Here is a 14887-nt window from a genome sequence, read left to right as displayed (position 1 = left end):
TGAAACAAGATCGTTTGCCTTACCCACTTGATCAGGAGATAATAAAAAAAAAACATTTTTTGGTTTAAAGAATTGGAAGTGTTGTCTTCCGGACTGAACTGTAGTTCTCTTATAAATTTTACAGATGTGAAAGATTTCAAAATTTGGGCAGTACAATTATTGCAGGCAGTAGAAACTCATCATAAAGAAGAATGTTTAAGAAAAGTGCAATGTTCTACATACCATTTAATATACAAGAAAGTGAACTTCGATCTTGGAGACAATTACTTGTATAAGGAATACAACTGGAATTTGATCAAGGTTGTTTTTCGCGCGAGAGGTCAATTATTATATTTAAATTTTAAGCCTTCGCTGGAGGAAAGAGACCAAGCATGCTATATATGTAAACTAAAAACGGTGGAAGATTTGTTTCATTTTTTGTCAGTTTGTCCAACTTTGGAGAATGTTAGGTTAATTTGGTTCCACAGATGTTTGACATTCCGTGAGTATATAGAACCTGAAAAGGGAAAGATTGGTTTAGTTTGTATAGATATATTATAGATGCGCTGAATTGCAGAGATAATTTTATGTTAAGTTTATAATTTGTATGTTAATTTAAGTTTTATTTGAATGTGAATAAACTAGCAGACGACTAGATCATGCCATTACAAGTATTATTTTGTTATTTTGTAAAAAAAAGTAATATTTTCTTTTCTTTTCTAAATATACTTTTATTAAAAAAATCCATGTCCAGCAAATAATAATGACTACATAAAAGTTGCTTCCAAATACAAGATGGATTAATTTGCATTATTTAAAAAACAACGGAACGGACTTACTTTGTAATCAAATATCTTATCGATCATATTCTGGGGCAAAAGGTAATCCTTCCACTAAATGAATAAGAAATAAATGAGCAAAGATCAAGTTTTAAACAATATATCTCTCATGATATTTATTACGTTTTATGAACTGAAAGGAATCAAAGTTAAGTATTAAAGATATATATATCATAAAAATTTGGTTTGTCTAAATATAAACGCCAGGGTAAACATTTTTTTTCTTGGATAAACTTTTTTAAATTAGAATAAGTAAACTTTGTTTGTTTTCGGTCTTAATGGGTTTTTGCAACACAGTAGGTAAAAGAGTAGTGACAAATTGGACATGGAGAGAATATTGCCATCTAACTGGAAAGGGAGAAAAAAGGCTTGTGGTCAAGAGTAAAAAATATCCTTTATCGATCACAACCTTTGCCCGGAAACAAAGTTTAGAATGTAATATATTTAAAATTTATATTTCTTTGAGTAGCGAACATTGATGGCATGTATTTATCATATGGATGAGATTGTCTTCGTTTGTTTTATTCCAGCCTTTATATACTGCCCAGTTTTGTATGACATGTAAAAGTTAATTGTCCCATTTGTCATTCCTGAAAAATTCTGTCAAAGATAAGATTGTAACGTTTCCCATTAATATTTAGCCCTTTACTTAAGAGAACATTTTAGAAGTTTACCAATTGTTCTTATATAATTTTTGCTTTATATTATTCTACAATTCAGTACTAAACACTCAATTATCCGTCATACCGTTCCCTTGGCACGTCCATAATCCCAAGGGGGCTCTCTAAGAACTTGTAACTTTGTAAACACACAGTTCTCTCAGAAGCTCCAAACATGCAAATGAGGATCATGATCGGTACGGCTTCTACTCAGCTGTATCTTGCATTTGTAAACAGCCATAATTGGCGCAAATAAAACATTTATGACAAAACATAATAGCCACTGAATGTTACATATTAAAAAAGTAAACATTTCAACGCATTTATAATGTGACAGAATCAAATAATCCTATTTTTAATTTTTTTAATATTAAGCCGTTGTGATAAATTGGGTAAACCATAAAATTCGTCGTCATTGAAAAATTATTCTTTCTATGTAAGGTAGTGGTCGAGATAAAAGTCAGTGCCAGGAGCGGGATTCGAACCCACGACTTCGGCTAAATAAGCCGCCTCTCTACCACTTGAGCTACCGTGATTTCGATCTTCTCGGACACCAACTCTCCATCTCAACCTACATCTGTTCGAATTTTCCCTCTTTTTGCTATTTTCAAATTTCTGTAATCGGATTGGATTCTCAGCAAGTTATGAAGTTGCCACGGGGAGCTGTTTCGTGAAGTGATACTTCTTTTACTTTTTAAATATTAATTCATTTACGGTTTCGTGGTCAATTTAACAAGTTACTTCTTCCAATCAATTAATTATTCTTTCTATTTCAGGTCTTGGTTAAGATAAAAAAGTCAGTGTCACCAACGGGATTCGAACCCACCACCTTCGGCTATCACTTCACGAAGCAGCCGAAATTGAAAAAGAAAATTTGGTAGCATTTTTCAATAATTAGATTTTTCCTTGTTCAGTAGCAAAATTTATTTGATTTGTTGATTATTTTTTACACATTCTGAAAATTAATTAAAGTACGCATAAAACCAAAAAAGGCCCAACCCATCACTCAAAAACAGCAGTTCTGGGAAATAACAATTTGTATGCAAGGCAGCGTAATTTTTTTTTTTTTTTTTTTTTTTTACTGGGCTTCCGACATCAAGGTCATTTCAGCCCCAAGCTAAGTCAATATTCTATTTACACTTTCAAACACTACATTCATACAGATAAATACATTCATACACATAAATACATCCATACAATACACTCATTCCGTTTTCCTATACTATTGGTTGTTGTTAATGTTTTTTTTATTTTTAACTTTCTGCTTAGCACTAAATAAGAATACCAAAGTTAAAATATAATATAAACTATATAATCCATTATATTTAATAGTCTATTGACCAAATTACTTCTTTCAATTAATTAATCTTTTTATATAAGGTTGACATGAAAGCGGCGTATAGTGCCGAAGGTCGTGGGTTCGAATCCCGCTTGTGTCATTAACATTTTCATTTCAACCAAAACCTTACAAAAAAAGATTAATTAATAGAATATATACATAATATTTTTTCTTTTTCAGTACATATCAAATATTAGTTATGAATGAAAAATCACTTCAGCAACATGCTAAACCCATCAGCAAAGTTTGGTCGCAGGGATCGCTATGCGGAAAGATAAAAGAGCTTGCGAAATGAATGCCCGATCGCTATTTCGGCTGTGATTTACTATAAAGTGCTGAGCGATCTTTTCCCCCGGTTGGTCAAAAGAATTATATCAAAATCGATTGTTCCTATCAACCGGGTCAAGTGGTCCACTCAATGCGCCCTGCTTCGCCTAAACAATAATCCTTTTGTCCCCGTGTTGCTTGATATTGACAGATCGACAGTTGTTTTTGTTTATGACGCTTATCATTCACGAATATTTTAAAAGTTTTACGTCATTTCAAACAAAAATAAGAAAGCCATGTCTTACGTTTCCTACGATTTTCTAAAACACTAAAGGAAACTTTTCATAAAGGACGAGTAATTCCTTCTTTATTTTATTTGTCTTTCCAATTAATTTGGTGTACTAATGAGAACTGGAGTTCATATCATCATTGACTTCAAAGAAAAAGTAAACTATTTAATGGTATAATTTAGTCCATAATAAGTTTAACTTTATAGAACAGCGTTAATAACCATCAAGAATAAACAACCTCATAATCAACGTTTTCTTTCTTCACCTCAAAGAAAACAAAGTTTCAAAGACTGCCAAAAAAAAATCTCCAACTAATGAAACCAGTCCATAAATGTCTATTTAAAAACATCCCTCACATACTGTCAAGTTTTTATTTCGTTACTGTATAAAACACCAAATTGAAGGAAAGTTCAGAATAGTTTGCTTTGAATGAAAATGTCCCCTAATTCAGCTTAAATGTTATAGGGAAGACCCTAGGTCGTCAGTGTCCCCACTGGTCAATTGAGTCATTTAGAATTCATGTTGATGAATGGATATAAAATTAAATGCGGAAATGCACGCTAAAAGTTAGTTTAAAATTTTCTAATCGGCCCAAAACGTTAATTATTCTCATTTCAAATAAATTCAATGTGTTGTTTTTTGAATTTCCTCTCTATATTATGTGTAATCTAAATTATTCAAATTTAACTAAATTTATCTGCAATATGTTCGATAAATAATTATCTGTTTTTATAATATGCCATTTAAATAAATTAGTTTTTTAAAAATAAAACTACTTTAAGGACAAAAAAAGTTCTGGTGTGTGAAAATGTAATTTATTTGCTTGAATCGAGAGGCTATCCCCTATCACCCCAAGGAATATGGCCTACTCTGAGGTAGTATGAATGATTTTGGCGTGTAAATGTAATATATTAGCATGAATGGTTATTATCTTGTTCTCTACTTTCTTCTCCAAATACCAAGAGGAATATCGAACACTGGAGCTACGTGAATGAAATTTGGTGTGTGTATGGTTGTAATTTATTAGCGTGAAAGAAGGGGCTTAACCCCGATTACGCCAAGGAATATCGAGTACTCTAAGATAGTGTGGATGCTAACCAGATCTATCATGTTGGTTTTTTCCCTGCCGTCCCAGTTGATCGGATTATAACTTTGCTGGAGAAACAAGAAAACAAATTAGTTGGATTAAAACGCTAAAAAGACAGGAAACGAAAAGCAAAAGCGGGCTGGTTATGAGCAATACAGTTTGCTGGCCAAGAAAAAAAAGTGGAAAATCAAAACTATGCAAAAGTTGGACTGCTAAACAAAAAATTCAGAACAGCCAAGAAATTTGAAACAACTTCAACAAATGTGAAAGTTATAGAGCACGCCTGAACGGCATGAATAAGGAAATAGGGCTAAGATGGTCTACAATAGACCGACGTTCAAATTATTATCAATTACAGCTTTAAAAAATTACTTTACCCTTTACATTGCACGATGGCTGACCTTTACATGTCCGACTCTACTTTGCCATGGTAGAGGTTCTAGGTTCAAAACCCGGCATAGCCCATGAATTTCTAATTGATGAAAATTTATATCAAACTTATTGTAGAGTGGTCCGCGACACCCAACAGGAATTTGGATGTTAAGCCCTCCTCAATGACAGGAATTACTCCTAAATTCTGCAAGTGTACATGCACATAAACATATATACAGGGTCGGCGGCAGACGGTTTTTATCCATGCCGTTATTTTATGTTATGATATACATTTTTATTTTGTAAACATTTTTTATTAATAAAGCATTATTATTATTATATACAGAGTTGACCTTATGACCTCTCAGAGATTCCCCCATTTCCGTGTTCTAGCGTTCGTCCAAGTCCCAGTGGGTTAACAGCTAGTCCTTTCAGCACTAACCCATGCATGTTCTTTCCTATTTACATATCATTTACTCAAGAGGTGTGGAGAACTCATTAATCCTCCAGTACGCTTTACACATACTATAGAACTAATCTAATTGAGGATGGGGTATTCTATATTTTACCAAATTCCCTCTTACACATTCACTCTAATAAATACGTATTCACTACGAATATTTACAAACGTAAACACAAAACAGCTATAAATGTCGGAATATGGGACCTAGACTGCCGTGCTCACACGCTACACCAAAAGAAGTACACCTTTCAATTAAGGACAAATTGTGCCATCATTCTCTCCATTACGGACAAACGTACGGAATTCGGCCCAATTTAAGTCCGTGGGTCAACTTTATATGACATATTTTTAGGGTGTTTCAAATCATCTGGACACATCGACCGTTTTCAGGATACGTGAAGGAGCATTAAAACATTTAGAGGATTATTTTAAAATAATTTTCCATTTAGAGGTAATCCAAAGGAGCTTCTTTGCTAATACGACTCACCGACGTTGCCACTTCCTTTTTGTCGTTTTTTATGGCATTTTTAGCATCAGGGGGCTAAACGGATAGTCTGGACTGGAGGTTAAGACATCCCGACCTTAGCCATGCGGCTTTTGATGACTTTCCAAAATTATTTATAAGGAGAACAACCACCGTTTTGCCACGAAGCTCGAGTTTATTATATCGCTTATGTGGACCAAAATGTAATGATTTGTATATCCTAGATTATTTTATAATGGAAAATTTGTTTTTTATTTGCAACTAAGCGGTAATATCAAAATGTTTACGGTGTTATCGGAACTATGATGGGCGAGATTCGTACCAGGAATCCTTTAAGCTATGATAAATTTTTCATTTACCGTGCTTTAACTGTTGGGGCTAATGACGACCCAGATGAGTAATAGTTTGTTATGTTTTGACTCATGGATATGTGTAAATGATTTACATATTCTTGATTCATTGGAATTAGTCGAAAGGCTAATTTTTTAAATAAATGAATTCTTTTAAGAGAATTATCAGCTAGGCAATAATATAAAAAAACTCAAGGCCACACAGATTCGAACCCGGGACACTTGGAGTGGTGAGGCGCCATGTCAACGATCTAACCATTGTGGCCACCTATGCTCCAGGTGAAATACGTAAAAGATTCGAAATATTGTGCCTAATTCTCACGCATACGTAATAGTTCAAGTTAGTTTTACTGTTATTTCGACATAATTTTTGTGTATGTATTTTCATTAAAATCGCCAAACCATTAAATCAAATAATAATACGAACCACATGAAAGTCCTCTTCCCAAAAATAAAATAATAACTTTATAAGCAGTTATCATAAGAATATTTGTGCTCAAACTTATATTCTTAATAATGTATAGAGCGATTTAATCGACATAGATGTAAAATTCTCTTTGATTATAGTATTGGCTATAGCTTGGTCGAGGCGATGGCGTTCGACACTGTTGATTAATGAATGGATTAGAAATGGTGGAAATTTATCACGTAAATTGTCCTTCCCTTGTTTCAGCTCGACATCTAATTTTGTTGTATCAAAACCGTTATTCACTGGGCGAATTTCGAAATACGACTCAATCCACTATGCCCATAAGAGAAAACTCGGTTGCAAATTTCACCCGGAGGTCAAAAACAGCTCTGGGAAAACGCTAAGAAAGAAAGCAAATATCGACAAATTACCCTTTTGGCGGATATCTTTTTGATCTATGTCCGCTTCGTTGGGCTAAAGGTAAAGAAATATTGTTGGGAATATTCCGTCTTATCCGAAGCCCTTCTAAAAAAAAGTGGGAAATTGTTCTGTATTTTATTTGCAAAAAATATATATGCTTTGCCTTTTCTCATACGTTTCGACAAGGCATGAGTGACATAAATCTACACAATTTTTTCGTCATACTTTGACGTTTTGTTTTGCGCTGTAATCGAGTAGTCATTGAGTACCCTTTTGTGAATGGAAGCGTTGTTTTATGCTTACATTTGATATTATCTTTAAATAAACAATGTTTACCTAGACTTTGTTTTCTAATCTGCAATATATTTGTGACAAATGTGAAACATTTCACAATTGTACAAATATCACAAAGATATATAAATTCGCGTAAACAATTATGACACAAAGTTAAGATTTGCTGAGAACTGGCCAAAGTCCACATCACATAAAATATGCCCACAAAGTGATGTCGATTATTTTAATCAATTTTTATATTTACACAATAATAAACCACGATTACGCCAATTCCAATATTCTGTCGTACTTGTTTCTTAAACTTATTTTCTTTCTAATTTACATTCCTAATCATATAATATTCAGAACCCCAGTTTTAATTTATTTTCTCCTCCTTTACATACCGCATTAAATAATTTAATTTAACACTTCCACTGAGGGTCCTATTTCGTCTAGGAGGCGAATATTTGCTGAGATTTCTGACTGGGCATACAACTCACTTATGATGATTGCCTGGTGTCATCCACAATGAACGTGTTAATTACACCCGAATCGGTTATATCCTGATCTAGTTACCAAACATTCCAATGCTTCCACAAATCACTTGAAAATATAAGACAAGGTAAATCAGTTGTTATTCACTCGAAGCGTATTTTAAATGCATTTCCACATATCATAAAAAATTTGCACCATCCAACACGACAAACAGTTAAACTACAATTCTCTTTTGATTAATCTATTATTAAGGATACTTCGACCCCTCAAATCCAATTCACAGTACCCTAGCAAAATATCAAATTTAGAATTTAGTATAAGCAATTGTACAGCTAATAAAAGAATAAAGTGAAAGATTTGTTTAATGAATCTACACCAAATTAAAGTTAATCATACGTGTAATTTTGCCGCAGTAATTGTTTTATATATTTTCATATATCACTTTTTATTGATATTACATTTTCCAAAATTGTAAACATATATCCAATCTGAAGTAAATATTTGTAAGAACGAGTCAATTTACATAAAGTAGATAAAGACTAATCGGATAGATATACAGTGTGAGTTTTTATAAAAGACAAAAGAAAAATGACCCTTTATATTTTTACGCTGCTTATTTTATTGCAAAGCTAAGTATGTTTCCAAAAGTACTTTTTAACGTAGAAGCTGCTGGTTCTAGTAAAATTTTAAAACTCGGCTCATTAGGGCAACCTGATGATCGACTTTTTTTAATTATTTAATGATGCAAAGGTTTTACTGTGTTAATGAGTCAAAATACAAGTTTTTTCGTTGCATAAGTCAAAAATAGTTCAAATTAATTCAGTTTTATTCCAATATTAATGTTATATAATGTTTTCACAAATTGGGAAGTTCTTTTCATTCTTAAAGAAAATACCAGAAATGCGAAAATATTATATTGAGTTTTCCTTCAGAACTCAATAATTTCAATGTATCACGTATCTCATGGTTGTCGTCTAAAGTTAGGTTTTTAAAAAATCAACACAAATTAAATAGGCATATTTTATTCAATTAAATTTTGAATTGTCACCGATTTTAAGCCAGTTGTTACATGGTAAATTGAAAATGTTGAGTGGTGAAGTGAATACTTTCAAAACAAATCGATGATTTTTTGAGCTTCTCATATAATTTTTAAATTATATTAACATTCAAATTCGTGAAGAAAAAGGACATTACATTTGAAAAAAAGTTGATTACCGAAGTGCCAATTTAATAAAATTTTAATAACACCAACAGATTCTACATGAAAAATTATTTTGCAACAACACTTAGCTTTTCGATAAAAAATTATTATTACTAATTTAAAAATAATTATACCTATATAAATAAATTATTATGAAATTGATTTTAATTTTTATGTCCCATTTAATATCTCATTTAAATCTAAAAGTTAGAAGAAACTATTGAGTCTACAAGAAGTTTATTTGTCAAAAAGTAAAAAAATACAAATTAAATAGCCATATTTTATTCAATTAAATTTTAATTATCTCCCACTTTAAAATAGAAATTGTTGTAAAGATTATAAGCGCTAATACGTTTTATTTGTATTGTATTGATATTTTTTATAATCTCGTGTTATGTTATGTACTGGACAAAAAATTAAGTATTAAATGGCTACCTAAAAGTATTAATTTTAAAGAAAAAATGAAACTTACACGGTTTAAGAAAAACTTTGTTGTTGGATATTATACTACAACTTAATTGAAGTTTAATTGGGCCATTCATATAACTTTTCGTATGGAGCGGAAGTATAATCCCTCATCGAGATAAAATATTATCAAGCAAAGTTGTTATATCTAATTTCTCGTAACATCATTCATTGTTATTCATTATTTTAGTCAATTTCTAAAATAAGTTTATCTTAAAAAACCAATTCGTAATCAAATAGTGTGTTTTTAATTTTATATATGCGGTTATTAAAAGATTTAATATTCTTGTCCATTTTTATACCTCATTGGACTAGTCAGTAAACCAATTTTTATTGATACCCTTAAATCTCTTTTTATGAATGAACTGCTTATTAAATCGCCTTGAAATTACATTACAAGGCAATCACTTTTCATCGTCCTCGTATTGGCCGAGGCGAAATCAAATAGACTTGATTAAATCATAAATTTATCTTCTAGGAGAAATTGTAGATTTCCTTTGGGAAATTAATGAGGGCTATAGCATTGAACCTTTTAAACGGAACATTCCTATTTCCAACCCAGCGGTGAATGCCTCATACGTGCCATTAAAATACAAACACTCGTTCAATTTCATGATTTCAAGACACACACTATTAGAAATCCCATTATACTTATTAATTTATTTATAAATGTACATTATATTACCTACATTTACATTGTTCATTTACATGTACATTCTATTGTTTTTACTTGTTTCACATACAAACATTTATTTATAGTTATACTTGTTTATAGAAATGAATTTTTCAACTAGAATGTTTACGACTAATTCAATTTCAAAAATATATTTTCTTTATATCAAACATAAGTATTAATTGCGTTATTTCTTCTCACACATCAACTAAGAAAACAAAAAGCCAAACGTTTGGAAGACCAACACTTCTACCATAGACAAAAAAAAAATGTTCGGAAACGACCAAATTATAAATAATTATATTATTGTAAATTAATTTAGAATAAATGTTAATTACTTCTATATTTTTTGTGATGGAGGATGAAATATTTCCTCAAATTAAGTCATGTTGAAATAATAATTATGTAAACGTAAACGCATTTTCTTACAAACCAACAAATATTGAAATCAACTATTTAATTGTATTTTTTTCACAAATCATATGAATTTTATTATCACTTCTGCTGTCATTTGACAATTTAACACAATGAACTTAATATACTAAATCTTCCATGTATGTACTACAAAAACAATAGAATGAAAATAAGTTAATATAAAAAAAAATAAATAAAGTTAGTTGTGTTGTTAGCAGTAGATTTTCTCATCTTTCTTCAACTCGTGTTAAACAGATTACTTTTTCTGGTCCGTTTGTTCTTGCTAGTTTACCTTGATTTTGGCCTCGTTATTTCTTAGTGAAGATTACGCGAAACCTAAACGCATACTAACGCAAACCAGCAACACCAGACAGACCCAGAAAAGTGATCAATGTAGATCAGTCAAATATTAGTTAATAAATGGTATATGCTGAACTACCGCATGGAATATTATGACACGTAAACGTTAATTGTGTTATTTCCTTAGTGCGGGATGAACTTTTAGTTTGGTGTTTCTGAATATCCTAAGCATACATTGATAAATATATTGGATGAACTTGTAGAAATATCTTATTAAATTATGTGTTATATATTTATTAACATCTAAAGAAGTACTCAATGCAATGTGATGGTCTGTCAAACAAGGCGAACAAAAAGAGCAGCGTGTCTTTTATTAGTGACCGGTTGTTTAATAATTTGCCGGTATCGTGAGAAGCGGTCAAGAATAAGGTAGTTTAGAAAAAACGACGTTTTAATTTTTTCGCCGACGTTTCGACCTTTATTCCGGTCATCTTCAGATCATTAAGTGTGGTGTCATTCTTCGGGTGTCAAATTGGTGTTGTGTGGAATTATTGTAACAACTGCCTATATTTGGCCGCTCCTCACGAATCCAACAAAAAATTACAAAGAGTAACTGTAAGTCATTTCTGTACATATGTAATTTTTATGTTGTTCAACCCAATAAATGATTAAATTGCCTAAATAAAAATTATTATTGGGTCTTACTTAATTTTGCAAATTAAAATACATTAAGTATTGCTTCATTTAAATGACTAGCCAAAGTTAGTTCGCGCAATATTTTAATATATTTATTTAAGAACTTAGAAGTTAAAGATGAAAAGGTTAGGTTGTCAAAAAAAATTAAAAGTTGAAATAATAAATAAATAATTATCAATAAATCCCTTACCATTGGTCAGAATGTCGAATATCAGGACGAACAGGAATATAATTAATCGACATGTCGAACCAGGGTAGTTGAACATTTGTGGTCTACATGTAATGCTGCACGTCGCGGTTATGAAACGGAGGGTCGTGCAAGGGTTGGCTCTCGTCGAACACTGGCGGGCTACTAAGCAAGAAACGAGTGAAGCCGCAGGGGTGGTTTCATCCCCGTCCCCCCACTCACAGATAACTGACCTACCACACCTCACCAATCCACTTAGTTGTCCCCTTGATTTATTCACTTGGCGCATTGTAAGGATGTTGGATATATTTTTCTCGTCCGAGGCCAGCAATACTTGGTGGAAATTTTCAAAACGGTTTTAAATATTCGCGTTTTCCTTTTGTCGTAGAAAACTTTCCGCTGTTAACAAAGCAACAGAGATGTAGAGAAAAATGAAATTATTCTTTTCTTCTAGCTAAACCCCTATGGCAATATTTTTCTCTGTCTGTTCATTTTTTTTAAAACGTTTTACAATAACTTCATCGCTTCATAAGTTTGTTGACAATGATAAGCAACTACTGTTTAGAATAAGAACTAAAAATAATCTCTTGAACCAAAAAATGATTTATTTTAATGGTTGCACACCCCACCGTATCTTTGTAATGTTTGCATACTTGATTATCTTTATAACTCATATAACAAACTATCGAGCCAAAATAAAGGCTGTATTTGTTCAAAATTGCTGAGAACAGGCATACTAGCAGATCGAAACAGGCTGCCCAGAACGGATCGATCATCAAAAGGACTATCAGAGACAAATATTTGAATCAACCGTCTGGTCACAATGAAAGCAAATGTGAGTCATAATAATCTTTATAAAATGAAAACCAATGTTTTAGAATAGTCGATCATGAAGAAAAGTAGTGAGAAAGTTGTAACTAGATTAAAAATGAAGCATTGTGAAGCCACCAACGCTCATCTTCACGACACTTGAACTCCATTTCATGCGGAAAATATGGAATTAAAAACTGCTAAACATAGTTCTCAAATTTTACGTTTATCATAATGCACGCTGGCGACAGTTAATACCACATATCAAAATTTGTGCAATTTTACACTTTCACAAAAATAATCCAAATTTATTGATAGTAATCTGTTGATAAATTGCAACCCTAGTTCACACGCATCTCAAGCACAAATTTTAATTTTTAATTTTTTTAAAATGCCAATAATCTAAATAAAAACTCACCAACTCGAGAAGTCGCTTCGTTTCCTTCCCTGTTCGTCGTAAAATGCCCTCAAAACTTTAATCAAAGGAATGTAGTCAATTTTACCAAATCTTACCTACCTGGACTCGGAGTAATCGAATCTTCCTTTGCAAGCGATACGCAAAACAAAAGGGATGCGAAAAAAAAAGATTATTGAAAGTGAGAGCAGACAGGATTCAAAAGAAATTATGGAAACAACAAGAACGGGAGCAGAAATCGGAAGAAATTCGGGTAAGAAGCGACCATTAAGGGGCCAAAGGTGAACGATGAAGGAAGCAAATAAAACTAAGGGCTAAAGCATAGAAGCAAATTGTGAGATTTTCGATGTCGGAAGTTAATTTGTCGAAAAAATACATGAACAGAATTAAACTAAAAAATGACAGAAACACGGGAAACAAAAAAACAGACAGGGTGAGGGAGAGCAAGTAGGATTAAGAGCACAAAACATGTACAGTGCAAACAACCCTCCTATGATGACCTTTTTGAACAAATTAAATATACATATAAGAAATTAAATTAAATTATCAATTAAACAATTGAACAAGACGAAAAATAAAGCAAAACTCATTAACATGCTCTAAAGGAAAAGCCCTTGATATTCTAATAATCGTTTTTATGCTCGAACTTTAAACAAAAAATTACTTAAATTAATTATAAGTGTACACACAATACAGTGAAAAATAGGCTAACAATAATATCTGTTAAACCCATGTTAGCTCACCACAACAATCTTTCCTTCCGATAATAACAAAGGCTAACAGAGGCCGTTTTGCTACAAGAGGTCAAACAATATTAGACACGTGTCCGAGTATTTTTACCAAATTTTTATCAATACACCCTAGGAGCTGATTTATAAAAAAAAAATATTTTAAGTAATTTAAATACTTTTGTTTAATATGATTTACTACAATACCTTTATAGTGCATGTATTTTAAAGTTATTTCTATCAATCAACTAAACTTTGTAGGAAAAAAAACATTTTTTGATCCAGATGTTTTCCATCCAAAACAACCGTTATATACGAATTTTCATAACAATGCAAGAATAGACGGTTTTGGGCTGGATTAGTTGGGGATGGGTATTTTTTGTACGATGTCCGGTGCTTTAAAAGTGCTTAAAATATTTGGTTCCATGTCCAAAGTCAACGTTGTTAAAATTGTTAGAAAAATAAGAATTAAATCAAACATACTTAGCATTTTTTCAAAAATCAAATATATTACAAGTGTTTCTTTTTAACTCTACTATTTATTGGTAATAATAAATTACATTTATTGAATATAAAGGGGGGCCCGTAAAAAGAGGTCAACTCTTCTGTCTCCTACATGTCAAATTGGACCAAAAATTACCAATTGTCAACTGTATTCGAGATATTTCACTTTTCAAATTGCTTAAATCGTTCATAACTTAATCCCATAAGTCCTACTGTAAATTTTATTACACGAATAGAAAGAGCATTGATTACTGAAAATTTATTTATTTAAGCTCAAGTCGGCACATGCATGTAACATAATAACACTTGTACGATGATGAACCGGCACAAGGTTAGTTCCTCACCGAGGGTGACGCAATGCCGAAACTCGTTTGAATAACTCAAAAACCCGAGAGTGGAGAGACTCAGAAGTGAGCCTGTGCAGGTGCAGCATGAGTTCACCGACTCACGGACCAAAACCCATCATCAACACTGGTACGAGTTAAACCTATCACTTCTCGCAGCTCGCCGGCAATTTTAAATTACAAATGTGTCAATTACAATCTACCGACATGCCCCGAGTATCACCCACCCCGGTGATGTTTGTCTGGGGTCGGATTTGGTGTTGTCCAGCCATTGAGGATGGGCTCCAAGGGCTATCGAAACCTATGTATGCTCTTATTCACATTCAAATACATTCTTTCGTAGTTAGATATCATTTACTCAATCAGGGTAGTGGAACACTCGATATTACTTCGTAAACTTCACACATATTATCTATTGAGGGTC

The 14887-nt window shown here is 32.2% G+C and overlaps 1 protein-coding gene across 2 annotated transcripts in view; it reads right to left on the bottom strand.

Moving 5' to 3' along the window:
* Positions 1-11887, bottom strand: part of LOC106668588 (lachesin-like) — an 88493-nt gene extending 76606 nt beyond the window's left edge. For both annotated transcript variants that reach the window (XM_014397483.2, XM_014397484.2), the window contains exon 1: positions 11666-11887. In XM_014397483.2, the coding sequence (XP_014252969.1) occupies positions 11666-11741 (76 nt within the window). In that variant the 5' untranslated portion in view covers positions 11742-11887. The remainder of the gene's footprint in view (positions 1-11665) is intronic.
* Positions 11888-14887: the final 3000 nt, after the last annotated feature.

Source organism: Cimex lectularius, unplaced genomic scaffold, assembly GCF_000648675.2.
Source record: "Cimex lectularius strain Harlan isolate CLEC.00 unplaced genomic scaffold, Clec_2.1 scaffold7, whole genome shotgun sequence".
Classification (NCBI taxonomy): domain Eukaryota; kingdom Metazoa; phylum Arthropoda; class Insecta; order Hemiptera; family Cimicidae; genus Cimex; species Cimex lectularius.
The sequence above is the reverse complement of the archived record's forward strand: the minus strand, read 5'-3'. Positions and strand labels throughout refer to the sequence as shown.